General features: G+C 44.3%; 1 protein-coding gene across 5 annotated transcripts in view; it reads right to left on the reverse strand.

The window, feature by feature from the left end:
* Positions 1-16,521, reverse strand: part of PRG4 (proteoglycan 4) — a 331,309-nt gene that overhangs the window by 48,285 nt on the left and 266,503 nt on the right. For all 5 annotated transcript variants that reach the window (XM_085601683.1, XM_085601686.1, XM_085601685.1 and 2 more), the window contains 2 exons: positions 15,612-15,887; positions 10,475-10,783 (listed from right to left, as the gene is read on the reverse strand). In XM_085601683.1, the coding sequence (XP_085457809.1) occupies positions 10,475-10,783; positions 15,612-15,887 (585 nt within the window). The remainder of the gene's footprint in view (positions 1-10,474; positions 10,784-15,611; positions 15,888-16,521) is intronic.

The following is a 16,521-nucleotide window of genomic DNA, read 5'->3' on the forward strand; positions in this document are numbered from 1 at the left end:
ATGCAAAGGTCATCTTTATTAAACGACAATAGCAGTCCACTGCCTAATACCCCTTTGTATATAAACTGTGGTGAGATAAGTGATCCGCGGATTCAGCAGCGACTGGAAATAAATAAAAGCTGCTCTAGTAAACCGAATGTTCGCTAGTTTTAAAAATGGTAAAAGATAGAACCTTGTCAAGGAGACCTAACATTTGCAAAAAAACATAAAATGCAGAGTACTTTGCTCAGAATGGCTATCACAGAGACAAGCACATATGTTCTTAAAATAGTGGGGAAGGCCACAAGAAAATGGACCGTACCAAACCTGAGCCTGACCTATAAAAACCTATGATGCTGGTTCCCCACCCACATTAGGTATGAAGCCAAGCCAGGATTAGTCGTAATCTCAATGTATGGTTGTACACTTTCCTTACTAGCCTCACTCTGCGCTCTATGGTCGTCACAGCACGCTAAAAATGCGCTCTTCAGTGTAGTGCAAAACTTGCTTTGAGACTTCCCGGGGACCTGGAAAATTTGTCAAGCTCCAAACTCTGGGAAGTGTGATAGATGTACTTTAACCAAGGAATATACAGGCAGTGATCCAGTTGCAAACACGAAGGACAACCCATTAAAAACTGTCTGCTCCCTTGTGCAGATTCGAAGCCACAATAGCAACAGTTGCATTTTTATAACATCTTCAATATAGCGCAACCCCATCTCCAGGTGGCAAGTAAAGGAGCCAGTGCTAATGGTGATAGACAATAACATTTTAAGGAAGCCAGTCTCTACGGTTTCCAATTCCTCTTGGGCCCCATTACCCCACACCCCTAAGATGCCACTACAGCGCTTGGCCTTGTAAACAGCTATGAATTCCTTGGCCGGCTTCTGTCCCAGTCTACTGCCAAAGTTAAAGACAGCCTCCACCGTTTTAGAGTAGATCGCTGCTCTACTAATCTTCAACGGTCTCCATGACAGATGTTTATCAAAAAGGACCCCTAAGTAGGGACGGCACATACTTTGTCCCTATTCACTATAAAATCAGGGTTCTCTTTCCTTCTCGCTCCATAAACCATGACATGTATTTTTCAGTGAATCGAACTTAGATCGAGACTCGTCATAAATATACAAAAACCATCCAGTAAACGCTGCACACCAATTAGCTGTCCTGGCTATTAGGACTTTTTTGTAGGAGGCTGGCTCTGTATATACGATACCAAAGTAAGGTATAGTGTGCACAGAGTCCAGTGGATCCCCAAAGGTAGGCAGAGGTAAAAGTAGATAATACCTTACTCTTATTTGTGTGTAGTGTGGTCAAGCAGTAAGGCTTTATCAGTGGGTAGTGTTAAGCATTTATTGTACACACGCAGGCAAGAAATTATGTCACACACTCAAAGACTGAACTCAGAACAATTTGTTTGTATAGAAATATTATTTAATTGTGTTTTATTTTCTAGAACCAAGGCAGGCCTGGTACAGGTAAGTATAATAATACTTTGCAAGAATAATGCAGTTAAATACAGTTTGAATGCAGTTGAATGCAACTGGATTGATTACAGGTAGGCCATTTGTTCATAAAACAGTTAGAATTACTTTTCAGTTACTTTTTCAGATTACTGTGTATGTTACTTTTAGATTGCTTTTTAAGTTACTTTCTCTAGTGTGATATGCCTAGATCTCTTGAGCATTGGAAGCTTTTGAAAGTGCATGACTGTTACTTGTTGACTAAAGATGAAAAAGCATACCAATTGGAATTAAGCACTAAGTAAATGGAGAAAAGTGGATGAAACAGTTTGGAGCATTATTGCAAATCTACTATTTGGCTGTGCGACTGGGTCTGGGGCGAAATGTTTATTATCAGCGTGGTTTATTATCAGCGTGTCATTGGGGCAAGGCACTAACCCAGTGAGCACACACCCTTGGAGGATTTTCTAGGATTAAGATGGATTAATTTGGAATATAATGGTGTGCATCCCATCACCCTTGTTGTACATTTGCTGAATTAATTGACCAACTGACGGTTTGCACCCAGTGAGAAAAGTGGCCAATTTTGATAAATTGTTAATAGCACCACATGTACGGCGAAACATCGTGTTCATTAAGCAAGTTCGTGGCATTATCACATTGAATAATCATCAAAGCGATCATATTTTGAGTGTTGGAAATACTGTGCGCCAATACATATTTAATAATCCGTAATGGTGTAAACTCATTTAACGGCTTTTTTTCACTGACATTTGTGTTTTTTTGGTCACGAGCACGCAAACATTTTCACAAGAAATCAGTCACTGCTGTCCTATGGGAGAAAATCAGGTTATCGGTTTAACTGAATGAACTTAGGTTTGTGAATTGGTTTTCTGGGGGTTAGAACAAGGGTTCCCCCAGGGTCAAGGATGCACTCTCAAAGCACCGTCAGCGGCACTAGGTGCAGATTGCTGAGGCCCAATGTTATCCAATGGGGGATACGAGGCCTATGGTTGGTGGCTGCTCATGAGCAGGCCAGAAGGTTGTAGGAACAAATCTCCTGGGGTTTGGCTCAGGGCAAAGGGGGATCCGAGGTGGCACACAAGGTGCACTCACAGTGGCACAGGAGCGGCTGGGTGCAGAATGTTGATTTGGTGTCGGGTGCCCTGTTGTTTTCAATGGGAGTTGCTGGCTTTGGATTTTGGCTGCAGGCTCGTTCCAGGAAGACTTCCGGGAGGAACCAACAGCTGGGCAGGTAAGTTGGAGGGCTCAAGGACATAGGTGCACCTCTGGTTCTCTTCTCCAGGGCACTGGGATGCAAGGATGTCTTTGAGGTCCGATTTCACCTTACCAGGCCACTTGAGGTTGGGGGGGGGTCTCCGTGCAGAGGCTGCAGGCGACATCAGGGGAGGGGTTGGCAGAGGTGGGCACACCGTCTGGGCTGTACTAATTTTTCCTGCCTGTCTTTCTGCCGAAAAGAAGGGGAGACAGGAAGGGGACTGCTCCTGATAGCAAGAGAGCCTATGGGTCACTTACAAAGGTGGCAAGGCCTTTGAAGCTCCCCTGCCACAGATGACTCTTCATGGCCTGGGGGAGGTGTGACCACTTCCGCCCAGGAAATGCTTTGTTTCTGTGTTCAGGGAGCGAAGGCTCCCACCCCACGGGTCCAGAAACAGGTCAAGTGGTGGTAGGCTGGTGTTAACCAGTCAAGGACCCCATCAGGGAGCAGCTCTAAGATGCCCTCTGAGTGCATGGTATAATAACTCCCACACTGGCATCAGTGTGGCTTTATTATGCTGAGAAGTTTAATACCAAACTTCCCAGAATTCAGAAAAGCCATTATGGTGCTGTGGAGTTCTTAATGGCAAACTCCCAGACGATATACTCTTTATGGCTTTACTGCACTTAAAATGTTTAAGAATGGACTTACACTATATGAGTACAGTGCTCAGGCAACTGTACCCTCACCAGTGGTATAGTGCACCCAGTTAGAGGAGTGTCTTACCTATACCATAGGCAGTGGGTTGCAGGCATGGCACACCGGTATGTATGTATGTGTCCATGTTCACTTTTCTCTGCACCAAAACTGTGTGTGTGTGTGTGTGTGTGTGTGTGTGTGTGTGTGTGTGTAAGGTACAGGGCCTCTAAGGGTGGCACAATATGTGCTGCAGCCCTTAGAGGCCTTCTTTTGTCACAGTGCTCTTAGTACCCAGGGTACCTTTTACAAGGGACTTCCATGTGGCCAGAGAGTTGCCACCAGGGGGTACAAAGCTACAGTTTTGGGAAAGAACACAGGCCCTGGGAATCTGATTGGCAGGGACCCAGGACACATCAAGTTAAAGTGCACCAGAAATCTGGCAAAAAGTGTGTGGAGGGGGTTACTGCAACAGAAACCCAGCTTCCTACACGGATCATCTGCTTAAATTAAGCTTGGAACACTACAGCAACCTACCCGTGAACATTCTGCCCCAAGATCCACCAGATGCTTCTCCAGGCCGTTAATATATGGAAAGAACAAAAATGGAGGCATCACACACCCCTGTTAGCACGCCCCTGGTAAACAGAATGGACCCGTGGTCTCCCCCATGCCATATCTCACACTAGCCATGAGATCATTATGCAGTTGCCTAAAAAAGTTAACAAAATTGCTCCACTCTCATGTCTGACAGAATGCTCCACAACATGACGCACAGCCTAGATCCATGAATGCCAAATATATCCTGTCTTTCTTGGCCATAGTGTACTTGCCAATTAAAAGGTACAGATTGAGGGCCTGCTCCACCGTCCCTAAACCAAGCCTATAACCAAACTGCAACTCCGACAGGACATTAGGTTCCCCGGCCCATGACTGCAGTCGTTCCAACAGAATTCTCTCCATTACTTTTTTGCAGTGGAGTTTATCAACAATATTGGCCGATAACAGTCCAGCCCCTTGAGCCCTTTTTAAATATGGGGACTAATATGGCATGGGCCCACAATTCAGGCGGGCCTGTGGCTAAGAAAGCATTGAGGACATTCATCAGAAGTGAAGTACACAGCTTGATGTTGACCTTGAACAGGTCAACGAGGATCCCATCAGGGCCTGGAGCTTTCCCAGCAGGGCAACTATCCAGTGCTAGCAAATCCTCATTAAGTTCAATCTTTGGGCCAGCCGGACATGCTACCCAAGGGAAATGCTCTGACGTAGACCAAGGCAAACTATCCACCACTGCCCCATGAAAGACTGTAGTCCTAACATCAGGGTCAGCATAAAGTTTTGCAAAATGGGTGACCCAGATGTCTGGGGGGATAACAACATCGATCACCGAATCATTGGTGTTGCTAAAATAATTGCAGTTGACCGTCACCCAAAATGCCTTACTATTTCCCCGGTGGGCTGACAGGGTGGGGTGTAGTTTTGGACCCCTGGAGGGCCGGTTTTGTTACCAGGGGTTGGTATATCGTCCCCTGTAACAAAAGCGTCAGGGAGTAGTGCTTCGAACTTGCAACCCCCCCCCCTCAAGGCCGACCGATTTGTTTGCCAGGGCCGGTCTCAGTTCCGAGTCCGGCTATGTGTCTTACCATCATGAATCTCACTGGCCTGAAGCAGGGAATAAAAGGCTTGCTCCTTAAGGTAGCTTTCCACACTCACATGGCATGTTATTAACAGGCCCTATGCACCCACACCTTCTCCTGGTCTCTCGGGGTCTCTTTCAAGACCGCCAGCATCCGATTGTGTGCTGCTGTACACAATACGTCAGCCAAACAGCTAAAAAACTCAGCAGTAAAGGAGCTACCAGATTAGTTGTAAATATGGCTACATCCACCTTAGACCACCTCTGGAGTACCCCCTTATTCTTTATGTATTGGAGAGGGAGTGGATTACACACAATAGGGGCAATGTCCAGAAAAGAAGCATGCAGGGAGAAGACCAGGAGCCTGTAGTCACTGAGCGGCGAATCCCTCAAGCTATACTCAATTACCAAATTCCTTAAAGAAAGAGAGAAGAGAATAAAGTCAATATGGCTTGGCATGCCCCTTCCTCTGTAAGTGGGTAGCACAATAGGCTCCAACGTCAAAGAGTTAAAAAAAACCCCATCAAATTGTACTTTATAATGGCCTAATTAAATTCGTCCCCAAATGGTGGATGGGCAAAATGAGTAATTGGGGACCCGCATTGTCTCCAACCCACAGACTGATGACATGGAAAACTGACCAGGTCTCAAATTAAAGTCCTACATGAGCAAAACCACATAATGCCCCTATATATTGCTAATACATTCATCGACATCTTCAAGCTGAAAACTAGGCTGATCTACCTTAGACATGTCAAAAACATTGTTGTACACATTAATTAGAAGCAGATGCGCTGATGGGCACTGCACAAGTATGAGTTGATGAGCAGGGAGAGTAAGGGAAGTAAAAGTTATAAGTCCACCTTTTGCCCTGCCTACCGAGCCTGGAAGGGCAGATGTGAAATGTGTAGCATAACCATCCATATGCATGGGTTCAGTGAGCCATGTCTCTTGCAGACATATGACCACATAAGGGTTAACAAAATTCTGCCAATCAGTCCTGCCCAATTTACTGACCAGGCCTACAACATTCCTTGAGGCCAGAGCAAGAAATGTGCCCCCCTGGGTAATGAGGCCCCCAATTCGGCCACTACTGTTTGCCGTGGTTGGAGGTGGGTTGACGTCTCCCCAGAGAGTCCTTGGTCTATTCCTCTCCTTCCAAGTTAATCCAGCATCAGACACTAAAGGCAATTACGCCACAAAGTCAGGCTTGATTGGTCCACTTCAAAGCACAAAACCCTTTTATTGAAAAAGGGTGGGGGAACAAGAGGCAACGGGGTAAACAGGGTAAGCTGGCCTCCAATCTACATGTATCGCACAAGAAAAAGCTACCCTATTCACGGAACTGATTTCTAACACATATAGAGGCACATTATGCCAATGATTTAGGTGGTGTTGTACATTACAAAAATTGTATGGACTGGCCTCACACACCACCAGGTGTCATGCTTCATCATCAGCTGTCCTCGCCCTTTAAAAACCACATTTGATAAAGGGCGGGCCTGCACCTGGAGACAGGGAGGCACTTCTAAAACTAAGTGGGGGCCCATACTGGAAAAGTGAGTGAGTGAGTGATTTTAAAAACCGATGCACAATAGTACGTGAAATATTTTAGTGATGCAGCTTTTGCTCGATATCAAAAATAGGTAGTGGAGACTCGGGGGGAGGGGGGAGGGATGTAGTACCCCATCTCCATCTGTGTTGCCAACATGTTTCTGCCTATACAGCCCGGAGGGTCCATGGCATTCATCAGTGCGTGAAGAGAAAAAGGGCTCCTATCTCATCTCAAGGAGACAGAGAGAAATCCACTATTTGTAGGTTGGCACTAATCCAACTCTTTTATCTAAGTTTCAGGACACCTGTAAAGAAAAATGGCATATGACATTGTAAATAAGGTTGCATACAAGTCATACTATAAAAAGAAATCAGTCTGAAAGACTTGCACAAAACTAAATTGAAAGTGCATGTGGTGGGCACACGTGTCACTGCAAACGTAGTGCACCAAGATCCAAGTAGTTGTGAGACCAGCTCACAAACTTACCCTATTTGAGGTGTGGGCATTACCCATGGGAAGGGGGAAGTAGAGGGATCCCTGTAGTCAAATTCTGGGGACCAAGTTGTCAAAATACTTTCGAGTCAAAATTCTGGAAAAGTGCAGTAAGATCTTAAAAATTGCATAAACTATAAAGGAAAAACGAAAGTTTCATCCTTCTGTGTCCCATCATACATCCATCCACACTCTTACTTCGTCAAGGTGGATCCTCGCTGCTTCCCCTTGATTGGTCCACTCCCTGCCAGCTGATTTATTTTTGCTGAACTGCTCGGGCAGGGGATACTCAATCCATCTCATCCAGATATCAAATAGGTTCAAATCTAATGGCAGTAGCGATGGACTGGGCCGACAATGATGGAGCAGTCTGGCCATTCTGTGGCTTATAAAAGAACCCGAGTGAGCAGGCCTTCATGGCTGCAGGGCTTGGCATTGCAAAGTTGATCTTCATCTAGATCTCTTTTGCCACTCTACCATTCTTAAAGTTAATTACTACGCAATCATTCTCTTCAGACTTCGGTGAGCTGCCCACCCAAGCAACCCTCCGTACAAGGTTGATCTGGTCATGCGACAGCTCCTGACTGTCCAGTCTGCCATAAGTCCAATGAACCACTTTCTTGACTAATTGATTCTGTTCCTCCTTTAAATCGCCTCTCAGTGGGGGCACATTCTTCAATATGACCACATATGGGGCTTCCTAAGGACTCAGTTGAAGTGGAGAAATCTTAGAACAAGTTGGGGCTCCCGGGGTGTCCTAGCCACCCTGTCACCGATCTAAGGTTGCAGGAGCATAGTGACAATGCCTCGGACCTCGTCTCTGTCAATCGGCAGGTGCCCAGATCCATTAGGACTGACAGAGGGGATAGACACTAGGGCTCTTTGGCCCAGGGTCTGCTGAGACAGAGTGATGACTGGGACACCCTAGTCGGGCCCAGTGGCAGGTCCCGGTCAGAAGGCTGTGCTGACAAATAAGTCTTCAGGTCCCTTGGGGCTGCTTCCACTTTTTCTAATCAGCCCCATATCGGGCTCAACGCAAAGGTGAGGGCTGAAGCCACCCTCTCAACAACCCTCTCACAGATTTTATCCAGACTGTCAGGGATGATTTGATCAGGGATACTTGATTAATGACTGTCCGGGCTGGAATTGGACACAGGGACTGAGCTGGGTGGGACCAATGAAGAACCTGGGCACTGTCTTTTAGATTTAGTTCCCATCTCCACTCTCTTTCTCTTTGCTCTGACATTTGTTGAAGTCCCTTTTACTTTTTCACGTAGACTACTAACAGGTGATGGCCCAATGTGGGGTTCCCTGGCTTCGGCCACAACCTCCGTGACCCCAGTAACCAGAGGGAAACTAGAGGAGACGAACTGAGATGGCCCCTGCCACAGCCGAACATGCAGGTTGATTTGGAGAAGTAACATTCAAGGCAGCCCTGTTGGTCCCGGTCGTAAGAGGTGGCCCAGGATGACAAAGGCAGACGTCGCTCAACAAGCTGTATCTCATTACCAATTAGGCCACCGCACACTGTAGAAAACCATCTAGTGTAGACCGCAGTGTGCCTTTAGCGGCAGTAGCCCTATGTTTCCCCATCATTGGGGCATATATACAATAGAATGGCGGAGCACGGAGTTAAGCTAAAATGGCTAACAACACACTCCACGATTCTGAAAATGCAGGAATGCGCAGTATTTACAGTGATATGGCACACCCCTGCATTTTCCCTAGCGCTGGTGCTAAATTCAGCTGCCTAGTGTCAACGCATGCACCCTTGCACCATAGTGCAAGGGTGCCTGCATTGAGTGAATGATTGTTTATTTGCAGGAAGCAGTTTGTAACTCCTATGTGTGCTGCATTATGCAGCACACACACATGTTGCAAATCCTAATTTTGTTAATGATTGTTTATGTGCAGGAAGGCATACTTCCTGCACATAAACAATCATTCATGGCGATTTGCTGTTTCTATGTGTGCTCCACAATGCAGTACACCTAGAAACAGCAAAAACAAGGATACATTGATAACTTCTCATTGTTTCGTCATGTTAAGACCAGCTTATTTTTGTTCTTAATTTCGGCGCAGCCCCATATTTATGCCACCCTTGTAAATAGGGGGCAACGTCAAAATCAATGGGTGTTGTGGTGGAACACCCACTGCAACACCGATTGCCGTCCCTTTCCCGCTAAGTGTAGTGCAAAAGGGGGCCTTAATTACATAGCGGCGTCAAGTCATGCTAAGTGGTTTAACACTGCCTTGTAAATGAGGCGATGGGTTTATTGCTACAGGGACGTCACAAAAAGTGACGTTCCTGTGGCGATAAGCCCTTGTATATGCACCGTGTGTTTGTCAAAGCGATGCTGCTGCTTGTTCCGGAACCAATAGCCACGGTCATAAATACCGTTATACCACCTCAGATCGAGTAGGAGAAAGCAAAATGTACCGTACCTTCAAAGGATCAACTGAGAAAAGGGAGGCCCGGCCCAGCCTCTACCAACTGATGACAGGCAAATACGGACCCGCATGCACTGCCGCGTGCGCAGTGGCGTAGGAAGGGGGTTACGGAGGGGGCGGGCCGTCCCGGGTGTCATCAATGAGGGGGTTGACAAAATGGCAAAAATATGTGTTTTAAACACATATTTTTGCCATTTTGTCAGGCCGTTGGTGACAAGAAATTTTCCGCACCGGCTACCACCTGACCTTGCTACTCCACTGCGGGTGCGCCCTGCGCTGTGGGTTCCTGCAGCGCTTAATGAAGGCTAAAAGGCAGTACACATGCCCCTTCCTCTCACTGGGCAGTCCAGGCACTTCCAGCGTGACGATGAAGGGCGGGAGATGGAGTCTCCCCCGTGAAGAAACGCGGCCATATTGGATTTCTGCTGAAATTTGTTTCATCAGGCAAGGTGACTGCTTGCACCTTCGATTCTTGCTCGGTGATACAGCAAGAGCATTTTCTCTTGTGCTTTTTACTTCAAATTCAGAAATGTGGAAATGTAACCTGAATTGACAGTGTTATCTGCAATGCTTCTAGTCTTGTAGTTAAAAAACCGAACTCAAAATCCAAAGAAATGCCAAAATAACACCACAGCACTTAAAAGATTCTCACTGGTTGTTTGATCTTTTCCAGTCTCTCAAGGTTGTATCATACTGTTTGCTTTGTAGTCAGAATCTCAACACCTCTTCTGCACTCTCTAAAGTCCAGCATTTTGAATGGATACCTCATTTACGTCACGATTTCCCCTACACATAACAAAGAGCAAGATGTACTATTTACTTCTTCCAATATACTGGAAGTAATTTGCAACCAGTAATTTTGTGATTAGTAAATACATTTCTGAACCGACCCATGTGCACACACAATAAACTACTGGCTGTTTTTTTAATTAGCAACCAACATTAATCTAAAATTTTGCAATCATAAATCAAACACCTACCTCTTAAAAGTGTTGCATTGACGATCTGGATACCATGAAATGGCGGTGCTGGCTTCCTGGTGGTCTTCTCAGGTTTCGCCAATGACACTGCGGTGGTACACAGTTTTTTTGCTGGCCGAGCCGTTGGTCTCCTCTGCGCTGACTCTGCGGTAGTAGTGAGACACCAGAATGCAGGTGGTGTGGTGGAGCGCTTTGTTGCTCGGGCGGGGGCTGTGGTCAGCTTGAAAATGAAGGCGGATTTTGTTGTTGTACGCGTCACTGCTTGCACCGTGCTAATGTTTGTAGTGCCCACTGTGCTTTGCTCGGTCACTGAAACAAGATCAATGTTTGAATGTTCAACCAAAGTTTGAATTGTGGCTCATCTTCACCATCAGGAAACCAAATTCTTGTTGCTTTTAAAAACAATACATTTGATTGGTGTTTACATTGCGATACAATTAAATAAAGTAGCCCATGGTGGGTGTGACAATGAAAATAACCAGTGAACATTCCCTCTATGAAGAGCAACATTTTCCATCTATGTTGAATACCCAGTTTGCTGGTAGATTTTCTCATCTGGCTTATACATTCTCCAACAATGAACAATTCGATTTATATCACAAATTTCAGGTCTTTTGCAAGTTTTGCAGTTGTTAATAGAGGGTATATTCACAGTCAGTTGAACAAGCACACTTCCTCATCTTGGAGGACGTTGCTTAAGTATATGCTTTGTCCATTGATTCTAGGATGGGCTGCCAAATCACCAGGGAGTCGCCCCTATCCTTAATTAGGTGTTTGGATACATGCTTCACCACCATTGGATACTATTCACTATTGTACCACAGAATCACTAGAAAAGATGTTGGAGGAGGTTTCTGTTTCTACATATGTGCTACAAACATTTTTGCTGCCTTCAACAGCTGAAAGATAAGTGACTAGTCTCTGTTTCCCACACATCCAATCACCAGGACTTGATGCCCAACACTGCTGTTCCCGGAACCACTGGGATAGGGATGCCCACTACCTCTTTTATTGCAGCCATCACTTCCTTCCAAAAGATACCTACTACTGGCCCAATTCCACCAGCTATGAATAGGGTCTCACTTGCTCCCAAACGCTCCAGCAACATTCAGTCATCACAATATATTTAATTTCATTTTTCTGGGGTCACATACTAGAATGTCATTATCTTGATTCATGACTCTGTATAGAACTAACTTCTTAAATTTTGTATATTTCTCCCGTGGTCTGTCTAAGCTTTATCAGGGATGCCTATGTAATTCTTTTTAATACAAATAATTACAATTATGTTTTTACTTTTGCCTGGCCCTATGATAGCAAACATTTCCTTTCGTATGTATAGAAGTACAGAGAAATACATTCTAATGTTTGATAGATTAAGTTCAACCATGCTCATGTGTCCATTTCTAGTTTAGCACCATTACCACTACTTAGACTTCATCCATGTTGCCATACAATTTCCTCAATGTTTCCATTATAATACATTGTTTAAACAACTGTTTTATATTAATTGTATTTACATTTTTATTTATTTCATTTTACCTGTAATTGAGGTTTTATCTATTATACACAAAAGGTCATGGTAGTCCAAAGTTTTGTTCCCACACAAAGATCATACCTTGTTTTTGTTCTAAGGTATTTTGAATCCTGACTGGTCTGGTCTTTGAATTGAGTGCCTTTTTCTGAAGAACTTACTGTTACTCGTGAGCATCTTCCTTGTTACCTTATTCATATCGCCTGACCTTTCAAATTAGTGAAAGGGGAATAACTCCACCTTCCAACACCTCCAAATGAATAACAGGCACAACCATCATCCTATAACTCTATCAGCCAAACAATCAGACGGTCAAACCCTACTTCCCGGTTGCTCCCTCCTGGTGCCCACCACACCCATTCCCACATGGAATGACAACTGTTGCATCCCACAGCTCGTTACAAACCGAGAAGCTGTCCAACCCCTATAATGAATCTTTGTAAAACCGTCTTCACAGGTCTTGCGGCCTCCTCTTCCTCTGTGGTAGTCTTCCACCCTCTGTAAAAGCTTGCTGGAGCATTTGACCATATCAAAGAGGTGTCTCCTCCTAGCTAACCTGAACATATTCACAGACAACCTATCCAATTCTCTGGCACAAGGAAAGTCTGAAGACACGGACTGCCTTTGACTCTCACAAATAGTTAACATTCCCACCCATGATGCTTGTCACAGCTGTAATCTCATCTCTCTGCTCCCGAGTCTCATAATTTTGGATACCTCACCCTGACCTTGTTTGATCATGCACTGATCAACTTCTTCATTCTTGAAGAGCTTATTTCTAACAGAGCCTCATCTACCTGAAAAGTGGCTATCTTTTTGTTCAGACAGAGAAGCTTCAGCTCTGGCATCCTTCCCCAGGCTGTCCTTTACTTCAATCTACCTGCAACTGCACCCTTCAGTACCCACTGCCATATACCAAATGACACCCAACCCAACACAAAGCCACATCAGCTAAATCAATAGAAAGTAAATAATTTCACGAAGTTCTCTGACTCCTAGAAAGCCAGGACAGAGTTTTGGAAAGGTGGTGAAGGAAGTCAACTAACCCCCTACCATCTCTAACTTGTATCTAATAAATTACTAAGATTATAAAAGTGCTATTTAAAAAAAGCTGTCTTTGCATTAAAGTACTCTTCCTTTAGGACCTCCAGTTGTCTAAAGTATTTCTGCAACCCAGCATTTGCAAATTGTATTTTAAGCTTCAAAATCTCTTCCTCCCAAGAAACAACCTGCTTTGCCATGTGTTTCTTCTATTGTGCCCTATTTCTAAGGACGGTTTTTATGCCTCCCAGAGCACTATTGGCAATTCTATATTGGGTGAAGTCCAGTTATATCTCAGCTGTAACCTTCATGTCATTTCGTTCCCATTAATCTAGTCCACCGTGTGGTTCGTGTGCGTCTACCTTTCTCTCCTATTGTGATCTTAGGAGGCTCAGTGGTCGGATATCCCTCTCACTAGATATTCTGGCTCTCTTCTGTTAGAATAAATATATAGTCGAGTCTTTAAAGTGTTTTGTGGGCCCCTGATAACAATGAGAATTGCTTGTTTGATGAGTGCTTGAGTTTGCAGACGCCAGACAGGCCAACTGTGTGAGCAAATTGTGCCACATGTGTGGCACAACTTCTTCTGTGTAAGAGACATTGTGCTCTCTACGTCGTGGAATATCACATCGCTGAAGTCTCCTCCCACTTTGTGTAGCATGGTATATGCTTCTAACAGTGTGGAACCTACTGCATCAAGGACCATCTTTTGTAGTTTGGGTGGCACATAGATATTTAGTACCATTATGGTCTGTTTACCCCAAGTACCCTGCACACCCGCATACCACCCTAGGGGGTCCGTCCAGCTCTAGTTAATACAAGATGGAAGGTTTTGCTTAGGTAATATAGCCACCCCTCTTGAGTTCTTTGTGAACAACATATGTGCCAGTGAAATATATTGGCTCATGTTCAAGCATTTGCATTCAGTTCCCAACACGTGGATCTCTGTAGCATCACTACATCTAGTACCTGCACCTAAAGATATACTGCACCTCCACACCTCTTTTAATTTGACTATCCACACCATTTACGTTCCATGAGAGGATCCTTATTTTCTCCGCTGTTCGGTGTTTCTGGCTCACCATGTTGGAGAGATCATGTATCTGCCCAGACCTCTATGTGACATGATGTGTTGAGTATGCAAACTTGAAATATTGAAAACACTGAAGCCAAATTGGTCATTTTACATCTGCATTCTCAGTGAATTTTCTCATTCATTCATCCATCTATCCATCCTCCTCTCTGTCCTTCCTTCTTTCCTTTCTATCATTTCTTCTGTCCATCCATCCTTACCTCTGTCCCTCCATCCTTACCTCTGTCCCTCCATCCTTACTTCCGTTCATCCATACTTAATTGGCTCCATCAGTACATCATCCATATTTCTCTCATCCAATCATCCTCCTTGCTCCTCTCCATCTATCCTTCATCCTTACTTCAATTCATCATTCTTTACATCATTCCATCCTTTTCTGCATCATTTCACACATCAGGCTACCGCTCATCTACACACCCACCCCTTCATCCTTCCACCCCCCTTTATGTTCACCAAATCATCCATCCTTCTCTCCATCAACCCATCAATTCATCTATCACTTCATCCATTCCTCCTTTTCTTCATTCTTTCCTTTCATGCTCTCTTGTTGCATTTGTTCCCCCTCCCACAGCTCCAGCATATTTCCCCCCGCATCTCCAAACAAACCCAAAGTAAACATACACACAATTTTAAAGGTTTAATGTCAGACCCATTGCCCATTGGCACCCCCCCCCACTCAAGCTGCAAAAGTGGGGGTTCATGACACACCTAACCACAATATTAGGAAGATTTGTGAAGCATTTGTGCTGCCTAAGATAGCTAAGGTCAGGAACTAACATTTTGTTCTCCTTCTTTCAATTCACGTTGCAAAGATAACAATTACATTTGTTATATTTTCCTATTAAACACAAGATAAATGTGTGGAATCTAATAAATCCCCCCAAAATTATACTTTATAGATCTGGTGCCTTCAATCATCCAAACAAATGTTGTAATTATTTTTTCCAACTGATTGTAGAATGGTAAACAGAGGGTTAGATCTACTCTACCTAATTTATGAAAGTTCCAGGAAAAGATTAGAAATTTACACAAATAGGATTAATCCATTGTCAGATGCAAATTTCCATCATTATTTGAGTGCAGAAAGATTGCATTGAATAGTCTTAAAAAAACAGAAACATGTCCTCAACTGCATGCCTAAATGTAAAAATGCAATGCAAATGTGGATTACCGTAATACAGTTATATTATTTCGATCCCACTGGTGACACTTTATACACATCCCACTAAAAAATAAGTCACAGTTTTCAGTAGCACTCATGTTCTGGTCAATGATACTATATTGCCGTATGAGCTTTACTGGAGGGGCAATTCATGGAGGCACTACTGAGATTCAAAGTCAGGGTCTCCTGTTTACCACACAGTACATGTTGATGGTACAAAGAGATCATGCACATCTAAAGTTTAATGTGTTAAAATGCAGAGGTTTTAAAACAATTTTTATGACCAATATGTTAACTTTTATCATACCATTCGCTGGTGATGTTGGGCTTGTCCGTGTCGTATTCCTGCTCTCTGGTGCATCAGTGAAGGTGGCGATTGGGTACGTTTTCGGTGTCGAGCGAGTGATCGGTCTCTTCTGTTCCGTTACTGGAGCAGTCGAAGTGCTTCTGAATTCTCCTGGTGTAGTGGAAAGCCAGGGCATCATCCAAGGACTTGTTGTATTAGGAAAGCGGAATGCTGGGGTTGTTGTCGGTGACTTTACAGTAGTCGTCTGTGTGGTAACAGCAATGAGCTCTTCATTATCTGCAACAAGAAATAGTATTTAAAATGGTGTTCCAAAAGGCTTGCTATACACTGTTGCTTTCCTTGGAGGAAATTCCAGTTCATCCCAGTTCCATCTTGGGACTGGGTTCTAATATGAATATTTTTTTTTAATTTGTGCTTCATTGTGGCCCAATGTTCAAAAATCTATATATTTCTTCTGGTTACAGGAGAAACCATTTATAACCGGCTTACTGGAATTTCAACCAAGTTTGTAAGGTAACTGGACTTTGCGGTGCATGTAACGACCCTTGTGCTGTTGATGTACACTTCAGGAGAGTGCAAGCGAAGTAGTATCCACAACCTTTAGAAGACGGGGGGAGACCAGGCATGTACCACTGCAGAGTGTGAGTACAGTATATTCCTGTGGGGAAAAGGGTATGAGACTAGGCGCATCCCACATCACAAGTTCTCATCACAGTAAAAATGAGTGCAACGTGGTATACAACCCGTAAGGTCAAAGGTGAGGGGGCTGAACTGCACCACTACAATGTGTGTGCAAATATCTTCCACAGCCCTGAGGACAGTAGGTCTGTATGATGGACATCCTCAGCAGCAGAGCATGTGTAAGTACTGTATTCTACCAAGATAACATCATGGTAGAAGACCTGAGATT

This window comes from Triturus cristatus, chromosome 4_2 (genome assembly GCF_964204655.1).
Source record: "Triturus cristatus chromosome 4_2, aTriCri1.1, whole genome shotgun sequence".
Taxonomy (NCBI): domain Eukaryota; kingdom Metazoa; phylum Chordata; class Amphibia; order Caudata; family Salamandridae; genus Triturus; species Triturus cristatus.